General features: G+C 37.6%; 1 protein-coding gene across 5 annotated transcripts in view; it reads left to right on the forward strand.

Moving 5' to 3' along the window:
- SH3KBP1 (SH3 domain containing kinase binding protein 1) overlaps positions 1-13,627 on the forward strand; it is a 221,533-nt gene that overhangs the window by 183,737 nt on the left and 24,169 nt on the right. For all 5 annotated transcript variants that reach the window (XM_030460823.1, XM_030460807.1, XM_030460830.1 and 2 more), the window contains 4 exons: positions 1,914-2,015; positions 5,822-5,873; positions 9,594-9,674; positions 12,056-12,218. In XM_030460823.1, coding sequence (XP_030316683.1) covers positions 1,914-2,015; positions 5,822-5,873; positions 9,594-9,674; positions 12,056-12,218 — 398 coding nt within the window. The remainder of the gene's footprint in view (positions 1-1,913; positions 2,016-5,821; positions 5,874-9,593; positions 9,675-12,055; positions 12,219-13,627) is intronic.

The raw sequence follows: 13,627 nt of genomic DNA on the forward strand, positions 1-13,627 counted from the left end.
GTGTGTTGTATTTTTACCATAAGCATTTACATGTACTGCACAACAGGTATGGCTTCACAGCCAAATTGTGTAGATGAACAGTACTGAGACATGGAGTTCCACTGGTGTTTTTACAGCTATTTTCTCATACCAACAGAATTTTAAGATTCAGGAACCCTTCATCCAGTGCTGCTTCTGGATTGATGCTGCCTCATAGCATAAATAAGGTGTATAGTATTTTATCTGTTTCATGTGCTTCTTGCCAATTTTTCTAGCTTTGCTGTCTGCGAAAACCTATTGTGCAAATTTGTTGTCTCTCCCCTCTCCATAAAGCACCTGTCTGCTCTTGCCTGCTTTTATTATATCCGTACCCCGTTCTTCCTTCTGTCCCTATATTCTGGTGTTCTAGTTGCACAGCTTTTTCAGTCTCACTTCACTGAAAAGCAAGAAGGGACAGGTGATTGTAATGAGCCAGCTTTGTTTATTGTCATGGGTTTTTTCCACAACCCAGATAAAGTCTTTGCAGAGTAAGAGCCACTCATTTTCTGCAATAGTGAGTGATGGAGAATTTTGACTGCAGGATGATCTAGAACAGTGACCATGCTACCAAGTGTTCAGAGAATGCAGCTGCTAAACTGCTAACTGATAAGAGATCAACTGATCTCTTCTCAGCAGTTATGAAATGTGATTTTTTGAAAAGCAGAAATACTTTACTAAATCTGGGACACTTTCCACAGGGTTGGATTAGAAATGTTGGAATAGGAACACCCAACATGTTGAACTCTTAAGCTGTTCTGGTGTACCTCTGCTACCAGGACAGCTGGATATACCTGGCAGGTGCAGATTTTTTGGTCAGTCCAGACCTGTAGCTGCAGAAATACTGCAGTGATTGCTTAAGGCTGATGTTGCAAGATGATGTAGCACCCAAGGTGTAATCCCCACCCTGTTTACCCCTGTCTGTCACAGAACGGGAAAATTCCTTGTGAATTTTTGTCATGTCTGGCCATCATTATGGCATTTCCCTCATGTCTCAGGTGTGTAATACTTATTGCATGGCTCAAAGACACATGAAGATCTAGCACTACTGCTCAAGAAGATGGAAAGGTTGGTCACCTTGTTGCTGAGCAAAGTGCTAAAACTGGCTGAAATTATTTTAAGATAGAGCATATGCTGGGTGCCTTTCCCATAATTTTACTTTGCAAAACAGCTGAATTGGTTCAGCTACAGCTTTCACAGAAGGATGTAGAAAATCTCAACTGGAAGCTTAACATCCAGGACTTAAGGAACAATTTTAACCTTCTCTAAAGTGTTTGTTGCTTCTGTTACTGTTGCTCACTGTTGCAGTAGTTCACTTACTGTGAGTATTTAGCTGTATGTTATTTTGCTACACACACTGCATTGTGCTGCTCAAAAATGCTGCAGAAAGAGGTGATGCTTGATATTGCTCAGGTGTATAATAGCTTCTTAATTGGTCCATGATGAAATTTAATCATCTTAGAAGTAATTCTAATGTATCAAGCTTTTCTTGAAAGTTTGGGAAATAAGTGAGCTTTTTTTTTAACCTCTTGCTATGTATATTGTTTGATTAAGTTTTTGTCTTTCTGGAAAATGAAGTCAGAAACAAGTAATACCAGACATGCTCAAAATGCCTCCTGGTTTAATAGATCAAATGGTGAAACAGTGTTTTGCATTAGGCACAGACAAGCTCATGAGCTCTTAAAGCATGTTTATTGTTTTTTCCTAGATGCTTCATGTGATAGTGTGATGGCAGGATGATTACTGAAATTTTTATCTGGCAGATTACCCTGTTAACCTGGCTCTCCAGTAAATTGTCATGTTCTAGCAAAATGAGAGGACATTATGCAAAGAGCATACAAATCTATTCAGCACACACAATCATGTTGTGGTTTTCATTTTACTTTACTGTTTTGTAGGATTGCATAGATGTGGGTTGGTGGGAAGGAGAACTCAATGGCAGACGAGGTGTGTTTCCCGATAACTTTGTCAAGCTTCTTCCTTCTGATTTTGAAAAAGAGGTAAGGAATGTATTCTTTCATTTTTGCTTTAGAATGTAGAATGAAATGGGAGGTGAAAGGAGTTCTGTTGGATGTGATTTTCAAAAAGATTTACTTCTAACTTAATGACAAAAAAATTAAAGAAAACAAATCATATTATGGAGTTTCTTTGAAGTGCCCACGCAGTCAGTCCGCCTCCACTGTGTTAATCTGAAAGCCACCTGTTCTGCATCCTAAATTTGAGAGAGAGGAGCTGGAAATCTCAGGGTAATTGGCTAAGTCAAGTGATACAGGGATGACCAGAATTCTCCATTGTTTTTGTGGTGGAATATGAAAGTTAGCATACCACCTACATGCTTATTAACAGAGTCAGGCACTCTTCCAGAATGAAAAGGGTGAAATTTTAGCTGTGAGATTTGAAAGACAACAAGTGAGCTTTTGGTATCTCAGGTGCATGGTTTTTTACCTCTCACAGAATTACTAAAAAAGAAGGTATAAAATCTATGCAAAAGCTTTTTCAGCTTCTGTTTATTTGAAAGAGGTGGTGTCATTATTTGCCAGACAGTATTTAGAAATCCTGCAGCTGCCTGGAATAAGGTAATGTATTGCTTTTCCCACAAGCCCATTCCATTTTTAGGAACCTTCAGCGATTGGTGGCATATTATGAGCTTGCAGTCAGGCTTTTGAAGAGTATTTCTCAGTGGCAGCATGAGCCTTCTGTGATAAAACCAAGACTTACTGACACTCACCTTCAATCTTTGGCAATAAAAATGGATGCCAGAGGCAAAAATTAAGGAACTTGGAAAGCTCAATAAAGCAACTATTAAACAACTCACAGAAGCTAACAAGTTAATTATTGAAAATGAAGGTAGAAGAGCAGCAAAAACTGTGGGAGATGAAAATGCAATTCCATAGCAGAGTGGATATCCTGGCTTTAGGCCTAGTAATAAAATAAGGTGATTTCCAGAAGAGACAGAAATAATAAACCTTAAGACATAGTGAGCTTATTAGAAAGGGAAAAAAATCTCTACTCTTACCCAATTTTTTTTGTGATGAAATTTATTCAGGCTTTTTCAACTTATGTATTTCTAAGTAGGTTTTTTTTCTTTAGAATACAATGACTATAACCTGTAAAATAAATTAAATATTCAGACACTTGCAACTAAGTTTCATTTAAATATGGAGAACAAAATTTTATTAATTTTTAAAATGGCACAGATCTGGCCACGTGAGTATGTAAATGGTAGGGCCATAAACTGCATGTCTTTACTTGAATCAGTGCTGAAAGGGAGAGAAATAGATGCTTTTCCAGTGCTTTTGTCAGATATTTTCTGATGTGATCCAGAAACCTTGGATTCCATCCCACTATCTAAAAGTATTTGTTGCAGTAGTTCTTGTGTTTGTTGAACAAAAGCTTGGGATCTTTTCCCATTTCCTTGTTCAGCCCCCAGTTTTCCCATCCTGATTCTTTTCCATATGTGGCTATCTGTCCCAGGGCTTTTCTATTCTCTGCTTAGTCCCAGTTTCCACCTCTCAGGTGGTCTCAATTACAAGATTTTCCCCTGAGCTCACTACCTGAGTCTGAAACACCATCTGGATTTACTCTCTATTCCTACACCAAATTTCTTTATCCTGCCTGTTCCCCTCTCCCCTCTCACTTTGTCTCTGCTCTGTAGTTTGTCCAACCAATCCTGGTTTCCTTTCTGTTGGCTCCACTTCTAGTCTGTCTCCATCACCTTCTCAGTTATCTCAACCAGCCACAGACCCTTGCAGTTCTCCCTTGCTTCTGCTCATTTCCTTCATTGGTCTTAAGGCTCCTTCACTCACTGTGACCCTTTCTGATAAAATATATTTGAAAGTATATGTGAAACAATATATTTCCCTCATCAGCTTCCAGTTAAAGTCAGTTTGTCTAATGAACCATAGGATCCTTTCTCCTTTGTGTTTATCTACATTAGTGTTTTGGTTTTAATCAGGAGTGGGACTTGTAATGCATCTCTCACTTGTCCATCTTCTCTTCCTATGCTTTGTTTTGCCTCAAAATCAGGTCTCAGGGAACATGGACTAGGCCCTTTTCAGATGAGAACTGAGCCAAAAGGTGTGCTAAAGGAGTGCACCTTATATATTGCATCTGCTGACATATGGAAAGTCAATGGGATGAGGCTCACATCACTCCAAAATAAAATCCCAAGTCTGTATATTGTGCTATTGGATCCTCAGCATCAGCTATTCACTCTGCAGCTGTTACCAACCAGACCCCAAATTGCTACCACAAGACATTTGTTATCCTTCTCTTCTTTTCGTTTTTTTGCACTTTTCTGCATTTAAACCTTAAACCATGTTACCTGATTTCTTGGAGAAGTGTCTCTAAGAGTATAAGTTATGGAAGACGGCCCATGGCAACCAGTATAAAGAAAACCATTGTGATCTCCTGAATTCTTGGCCAGTGTTTTCTCAGGTTGATGGCAACAGGTGATGGAGTTAGGATAAGGTGGCAGGAGAAACTCAAGGTTTTCAGGATGGCAACTTCACAGATTTAAGGTGTGAACTTAGTCTGTGCAGAACTGGTATTATTTTTTTTTTCTAGAAATTAACACATTGATAGATTTGAGAGATTCCACAGCAAGGCTGAGTGAGCAAGGGCGCAGCCTTTGCAGAAAACCTGCTCCCTGTCAACATTCAGACTAAGACTTGAGAGTTCTAGGGCAGAGAACCAGTTACTCCAATGAGCAGAACAATTGATCTTTCTTGAAAGTAAGTGAGCCATTTGGCAGATATATGGAAGATAGTGGGGTTTGGCAAAGCTGTGCATATCTGGAAACATCAACTTACAGATAGTTCCACAAGACAGTATTCAGTTATGCATAGCCACTGCATTAGTGACAGTGATTGTGGTCAATCTGTAACAAAGGAAATTAGGTCCTTCTCAGAAAAAAAAAAGAATGGACATATGAAAAACAATTATTAATTTTTACTTAGCCTTTACTATAAATACTTCTTTTGCATAGTATTTTTTTAAGAATGGGAGTTAAGGTATGTCATTTGATATGGCATGGTGCTCTATTTACATTTTTTACATTAATTCCAAATTCTGTATCATGAATGCCAGTTTGGTGTGTGTGCATACACACAAACACTCCCCCAGTCTGCAGGTGAAGAGAAATGGTTCTGGCACTGATTTGGTGGTCATGTTTGTCAGCCATACTATTACAGATCTGTTAGGAAAATGATCATAACAGAGAAGGTAACAGTTAAAAGTACAGATTGGTTGGAATAATTTATACATTCCCTAAATACCTAAAACTTTGTAGCTGTTTTTCATAACTGAAGCTGTAAATATGTCACGGGGAGTGAATAAAATATAACCTTTGTAGCATTTCCTGTATCCATTTTTGCATCATTTATGAATCTGAAAAAACAGATTTCAGGTTTTGCAACATGAGCTGGCTTTTTATATTTGGGGTTTTTTTCCAAAATTGGTCGGAATATTTACAAGACTAAATTTTAAATAAATAGGTTTCTTCAGTAAACCAAAGGTAATGTATTTCTCTAACCCTGAGGCACTTAAACTGAACTTCCTCCCCTCCCCCCCCACCCCTGCAGGGCATTTAGTTTGCAAAAGAGAAAAACTGGCATTTTATTTGTCACTGATATTTTCTGTCTCCACATAATTTCTATGAAATTATTTCAGTGAAATAATGTGACAGGTCAGTAGTATCAAGTCTTGTAATAATTAATGTAACACAGTGTATGATTGACTTCAGCCTCTGCATGAATGAGATGTACAGGCATCTTGAAACAATCTGTTTTCTTCTATTAAATTTTAGAGACCGAAGAAACCACCACCTCCATCAGCTCCTGTCATCAAACAGGGATCAGGTAAGGTGCAGCTGATTTTGTGCAGCACATGTGAGTGAGCAGATCTCAATCTACATTAAGTATATTTAAATTTATATGGAATTCATCAGTATCAAAAATGATAAGCAAGAGGTGTCTAGACAACAGCTATTTGGTCAGAATCAAATTTCAGAATGATGAAAGACTGCAGCGTGCTTCTCAAAGATATTGCAGGCACCTACCTGCACCATTTCAAAATGTATTTTTTCCCTTGAACATGTTCATTTGGAGCAGGCATGATACTTCTGTTTTTCAAATTTCACCAGTTCCATTTCTTGACTGAAGTCAATTGTGTGCAGATCTTTGCATTATAGACCCAATATATCGGAGTCTAAAAATACCTGCAGGAAGAAACTGCATTCACTTTATACCTAAAATCTGATTTATTCTAGAGATAGTGTTATTTTGCATACATGTAAGACAGTTCCAGAAAACACTTGGCTGTAATACAGTGACCCCCCGTGACTTGCAGTCCAAATCTTACAGATCTGCATGAGAGATGGAGCTGGCTGGCTGTCTCTAGGTCCTATGCTATAGTTAGACTCTTGCTTTTCAATAGTTTATAGCCATAAGTATAGAACTTAAAAGGGTTATCCTGAATCTGGTTATGTAGACAATGGTGTTGCATTTTTTTAAGGGGATGATTGTTTTCCAAAACAGATGAGTGCTAGCAAAGCAGAGTGAGGAATGTGTTAGACTTAACTGTGTATAAGTACTGAGACCTGAAACCGCTATCATTTGTAGTTTTAAAATGAGCTCTCAATGCAAAATATTCAAGTTATCTGCATGATTTGTTTTTTCCATAAAACTTAGAAGCTGTTAAGATATCTATGCACTTGACAGTTCTGACCTCAGAAACCAAATTTCTGTTCCATTCATGTAAAATCACAAATCACAAGGCAGTTTGTTAAAATTCTGCAGCAGCACTTCTGCTTCCCCCACTGTGGACACATACTAAAAAAACAAAATGAACATGTCCAATCTAGTGAAAATTCTTCTCTTTCCACTTTTGTCTGTTCCAGCTTTTACAGTTCTTTAAAAGTAAACTTCTACAGTCTTGATCTATTAGTAGAAAAACACAAGTTACACCGGTGTACAATTTATTGTGAATCAGTAGCTTATAATTTAATTTTGAATTTGTCAAGCAATTTTTTGACTGCAGAATAGTGACTATAAATATTTGGTTCTCTTATTGAAACCCATGGTTTGTTCTTTACTCTGTCTTGAGACTCCTAAAAACATAGATTTGATGTTAGGATAAGTGGGTATCAGTGTCCAGAGAGAGAAGTATAACTTTGCCACCTAGTGGTGGTTGCTGAAGACTTAAGATGTCTTAGTTACAACTGACACGTTTTGGAAAAGCTCTGTAGAACATTATGTTTCTTTCAATTTATGCTCCTATAATTAGAGAATAATACTTTTAATATGTTCTTACTTGTTTGCATCCAATGAATCAGCTGTGTCACCACAGGAAAATAATGTGCCCATTTTCAGAAGGAAAAGTGGTTGCATGAAGGATGCAGACAGTTCGTTAATGGCTGAGTCTGGGCTGTTTCTCTTTTTTGTCATCATATTCAGTCTTTGACAAGTCCTGTCTGATTATGCACAAGACTTATTCTGATATATATACAGATATATATATATATATATATAAAGGTGAAGGTCAGCCTATGTTTATTACCATTCTGTTACCTTCTACTTAGTAAAATTATCACTTTACTGAGATAACACTGTATTTCACCACATCCCCATGTCAAGTCTTATTGTTGATAGTAGTTAACAGTTTCCAGTAATGTTTCTGCATATTTAACTGGTCATAGTAAATCAAGAACTGTCAGGTGCAGCCTAAATCATTAAATAGTACCTTTTGATACAGAGTATAAAATCGTAGCAGATAATTAGAACTGGTCTTTCTAGTACATGTGATACCTATGTAAAGGAGGTGTCTAGTTCGTATTGTAGTGCAGCTGGGAGGTCAGATGTATTTCCACATTCTGCACAGCAGTAGAATGTCAGGGCTGTCCATGCTGGGCTACTTCACAAAGTAAGGTGAAAACCAAAGTTAAGATCATGAGTCCCATACGTAGTTTCTGAAAAGCAGTAGGGTTTTCACTGGGGAGGTGGTATAAGTGATGCACCTGCGTGTAGACTGGAGGGTAAGAATACTTGGTTAAGTCCCTCTGGGAGCTTGTGTGGAGCTCACCAGAGCTTCCGTGCCTTTTCCTGGCAGCTAGAAGCAGGATCATGGTGCCTGCCAGGGTATTGATTATTTGGGCGTCATCACCCAAGTGAGGAGTACACCTGAGCCTGGGAGCTTCTCAGTATTTCTAGGCTCATCATTTTAGACATGGCTTGAGCATGTGTGTAAATGATGACTGTTAATGTAATTAGGTAAATAGATTTGTGTCCTTTTTTTTCCTTGAATACATTAGTATGTGTAAGATTACCAATATATTGACTTGTGCTTTGCATAACCTGTGTTTAGGAAGGCTTTTATTGGCTTCTAGAAAGTTTCTGCTCTCAGGAGTGCAGTATTTTTCATAGAATCAAAGACCCATTTATGTCAGAAAAGACCCTTAAGGTCATTGAATCTAACCTTAAAATGGCAATTCAGTATTACTTATTGCCATGGTGAGTGTTAGAAATTATGCCTATCCAATAGCACAGTTATCTAAAGAAACAGCAGTTGGTGATGACCACTGATGAGCAGTTTGCACTGATGAGCACTGATTTCTAGGAACCAGCTGCAGAAGAGAGTTGTGACAACACATTCAGAAAATGTAAATGTACTTAGGAACTGGATATAATGGAACTGATTGAAGGAAAAAATTGCCCTGTCCTCCCTTCCCTGCCTCCTCTGCTTTTCTTGGATGTCATCTACTGTCATTTTTATCGAAATACTAATAGTGTTACCTAAAGCAGGTTTCAACACTACTAAGTTGAAATGGCATTAGCACCAGTTAGCCAGTGCAACGAAGCCAATATCCAGCAGAGCATTTCTTACAGGACAGGAGCTAGAAGACTGCATCTTGTATGTGCAAGGAAATTTTTGCAAAGTCTTCCCATTGGTGCAACAAGTTCCCATATTCCTTGTAGCAAGAGAAGTCAGTATTTCAGGGTCTTTAGTGCAGAGGCAGAAGAAGACAGAAGCTTACACCTCTGGGCCAAAAGTTGTCTAGGTAGTTGTGCCAAATACTGTCAGTACCACTGTTCTCATCCTTCTAAAATGTGGAATTGAACAGCTAGTACTAGAGGTGAAAAAGAGAGGGGGAGTTCAAATTCAGTGTAAAGTAAGTCCTGTATATTTTTCTGAATTAAATATTCTCTTGGCAGAAATACCCAATTAATTGATTCGTTCCTAATGATTCTCTGCACTCTTGAATTGCTCTTCAGTTAAGTATGTCTGTGATGGTAAGGGATGTGTCCACATATAGAAGTCCGTAGTTACTGGTGGGTTTTTTTTTCACAGAATGGTCTGATAGTGCCTTTTCTTTTGAGGTGCACACTTTGGGAACTGTGGAAACAAACATAAAATTGTTTTATTTAATTAATTATGGTATAAGCAAATACTTGAAAGTAGATGCATGTTCATTTTTAGCAAGACATAAAAAGCCTAAGGAATTTTGTACTTAATGCAGCCATAATTAATGTGAACATAAATGCTGATTTATTCAGAATTCCATAATTTTCATTCTTTTACAGGTACCACAGATCGAAAGCATGAAATCAAAAAGGTACCTCCCGAAAGGCCAGAATGTCTTCCCAATAGAACAGAAGAAAAAGGTATGAAATGTGTTTTCCTGCCCACTCTCTGTGGAGAGACAGGGGAAATGGAACCAATGCCCATTCTTATTTCCCAATCCCTGCCTTCGTTAAGTGTATTGTTGGGATGATTATTTCCCACTCTGATAGATCTGTGATGTTACGCATTTTTGGAAGGATCTCATTGTTGCCTTTGGGCTAAATTCAGGCCACTCAGATGTAACAATCCAGACTTGTTAAGTACTTGCAGCATCAAGTGAAATCAAGGGGAGATATGCTCTCAATACATAAAATGCTTGTCAAAGCTCTGTGCTCAGTAAAACCCAGGTCCTTGATCCAGTAAGATACCTCAGATTAGTGCTCACTACTTTAACATCTGTATGCTTTGGTGCTCTAGTTAAAAGCAAGGTTGGTGGTTTTTTGGCATTACGGAGAGGTTTTGTGAAGATGCAGTCATGAATGCTTATGAATCACCCCTTTATCATAGTCACAAAAGTTATAGGCAAGCCTGTGAAGAATAAAAAAATTCTGCCTTCAAAGCCAGGGTTGAACATTTCAAGAAATGGGGCACAGTATCACACAGAGCAGTGACAAGCAAATTAAGTCTTTAATGACTTTATTGTGTTCATTGTGCATTCTGAATAGTTTTGGGGGAAATAGTAACATTGATTCTCTAATTGAAGATGGTGTCAAGTTTCATGTGGTTCCCTGGATTTGGAGATTGTACAGAAAAGTTTATTGATGGGATTTCTTATCTTTTAAGTATTGGAACTTGTGGTCTTTTAAAAGACACGTGTCTGCACATGACAAAACATACACATAATATGCAGTCATAATTTAGTGCCAAGAACATTCAGGCTTTGCACCAAGATCTATTTCTGGATATATGTCTTAGCAATCTGATAGGTGTTTTAGCACTTCTGTCTATGTATGTTTACTTTGGATTATGTGTGCTACATTTTCTGGTTATCCTAGCAATAAAACTCTTTGCTTTCTGGTTTTGGATTTACCAAGCCAACCATCACAATGGTGGAGGAACTTTTAAATGTGTTACTGTCTTAGGGTATAAGAATTTGTAATGTTCCTAAATGTTGAAAAGAGGCCACAGAAGTCACTCCTACATTTCTGGAGTACCAGGGAGTGGCAGGAATTGTTTTGCATGGTGTGGCAGCAGGGCACAGGAACATTCTTTATGTGTGTTGGTTCTGTGCTTAGCCCGTGCCTCATACATAGTTTAGATTCTTGGACACTGATGCAATATAAATCGTCATAGAAATTACACAATATGCTGGAAAAGCTCCAGTGTTATGGAGGACCCAATGATTGCATCAACTGAATGTGTATTGAAAAAGGGTATATGTCTGTGAACAGCAGTCACATACTGGAATATTCCATATCTAAGGTAGATTGTGTTGGTTCTTTATTCCATCATCCTCTCAGACTGAAACATAGAACCTGTAGCATTCCCAGTACCTCTCACTTATATACAGAGGTGTAAAGTTCACCACATATCATAGAGAAAGCTGTCAAGTGTAGTGGAATCTTCACACAGTAGAATCCAGAGAGCAGAACTTTGGTCCTTTTTAGAGCTTTATCCTTTTTTGAAGAAGGATCAGTTTTCCTATGGTGTGGCAAACATGTTTACATACTTGTTTTGATTTATTAATTTAGAGGGCATTATTTACAAGCATTATTCATGTGTATTGTACTTTACATACTCACATGTTTGGCATTGGATATTAGTTTTGTGGTACTTGTAACTCTGCACAATCAGTTCTGCAAATGATACAATTTTTCACTGGCAAGCTGAAAAATTCTGCATATAAGTTTGTGCTTAAAAATCCAAATAAAAGGTATTCTTACTGAGGGGGTTTACATCCTGCCAAACATTACTAAATGTTTTTAATGGTTGTATTTCTAGTTACTGTAGTTCACTTGAAACATATTCTTTCTTTTTCCCCCAATATGATATTTCTGTTTGTTTAAGAGATGTTAAGAATATTAAGCATAATTATTTTTGTGACCTTCTAACTTAATTATGTTTCATTCTAGAATTTGTTATAAGTTGTGCTCATGGGAAATAGTGTGTCATTTTTTGCCATTCTCATTTTTACATGTAGAAATCAGTAAGTTAATGATATAAAAAAGAGCATTTCCATTCAGACACTGCACACACATTTCAGCCGTGAGGAATTAAAGGCAGAACAGTCAGTCAAGGCAAATTTATATTAAAAATTTATAAAAAATTATTTAGGATAGAAGTGAAAAGGAGATAAGCTTTTTCTTTGTATATATTGTATATGTGGTTGAAGTTTTCTTGCTTAATTGTAGACTTCTGAACACAAATGAATTTCACTTAATAATATCCATTTTCTTTTTCTCTGGAAATAATTGATTTAAAGAAAGATCAGAGAGAGAGCAAAAACAGTTAGACTTGCAGAAGCCTTCAGTTCCTGCTATACCTCCGAAGAAACCTCGGCCACCCAAAGCAAACTCTGTGAATAGACCTGGTACCTTGCCCCCAAGACGACCAGAAAGACCAGTTGTGCCTGTGACTCATACAAGGTACTGATTTTCCTCTGTCCAGTGCTTTTGGGATTAGTGGAAAAAACACACATGTAAAGAATTTGGATTTTACAGTTAATGTCACGATTTATTTATTGGTAAATTGTATTTAAAGGACAAAACCAAAAAGTCTTCTAGTCATCTGGCTGGATGATAGCTGTATTCTCAAGAACAGTTCTTTTAATTCTTACTAGTTTTACCTTACTATTTCTTTTCTACTGATGAACACATTGTTACTGAAACATCATAGTTTCCACTACAGAATATATGGAAAATACTGGCAGCAATAGGTTGCACTCATCTTCACTTTTCTTAGTTTACCTCAAATTATTCCACCCTAGCTGGGGCACAAAGGCACTGCAAAAACTTGGGTTTTACTGAGGAACAGCATTAGACAATGCACAATTCAAATACTGTCATCTTAGTTTCAGTCTGTTTTCTTTTATCATTTTGCATCAATTTTTAGCAAAATATGACTCTTCCTAGAATGTTGTTTAAGATGGTGCCACTGCTGAACACTGCTGGCAAGTATTTGTGCTCTAATGCTGTTTATTATTCTGCAGTCACATGGTTCTCTTTATCAGAGGTGTTTACAGCCTTTGATGAGTACTGAGAAATTGCACTTGCCAACACAACTCCATTTAAGCTCTGTTAGAGTTTGGAAAAGCAGAGGTTGCAGAAATTAAGGCCTGGCCTCTAGTCCTAATAAAGTCTAGGTGGGTGCATTAGTCATCAGCATCTGAGTTGTGCACTTAAGACTTCCTCTGTGCATAGTGGAATAGAAATAGGTGCAAACCAGAAAAAAAGCAGTTGCCTAAAATGGACAAGCTGCACATCTTACAGTAACATTGAAATATAGTCATAAGAAATAATTTTACAATTGTATTGTTAGAAAAATTAGCTGCCACTGAACTATTGGAATTGTATTATACTAATGGTGAATTAAATAACAGAATAGGGTATAGGATAAGATGGGATGAAATAGAAATCCTAGACAATGATACTCCTCATTCCTTCACATATGGTTCATTAAAAATATGCTCTCAGTGTGAAATCTGTGATAAAAATTAAAAAAAGAAACACAACAGGACCTGCCTTGGGCTGCCAGTTTCCTCTTACTAAAATGCTTTGGCCATGCGTCTCTGAGAACTTACCTTTCTATCCAGGTGCTACTGCCACAGCTTCTTTTGGACTTGGCTTTGCACATGTTTGCTGCATTGTTCCAAAATACAGCCCACACCTCCTGGTCACTTCAGCATGCTTGGAAAAACAAGTATTTGCTCTGACCTTTAGATTTAGCTAAGTGATGGCTTCTTGGCAAGGTCTGTACATACCCCAGTCTTCAGTTCACTGGCTAGGAATGCAGTAGGGTAGCTATCCTTTTCTTCTATCCTTTGCCTGAAATATTT

The sequence above is a fragment of the Calypte anna genome, chromosome 1 (assembly GCF_003957555.1).
Source record: "Calypte anna isolate BGI_N300 chromosome 1, bCalAnn1_v1.p, whole genome shotgun sequence".
NCBI classification, from domain to species: Eukaryota; Metazoa; Chordata; class Aves; order Apodiformes; family Trochilidae; genus Calypte; species Calypte anna.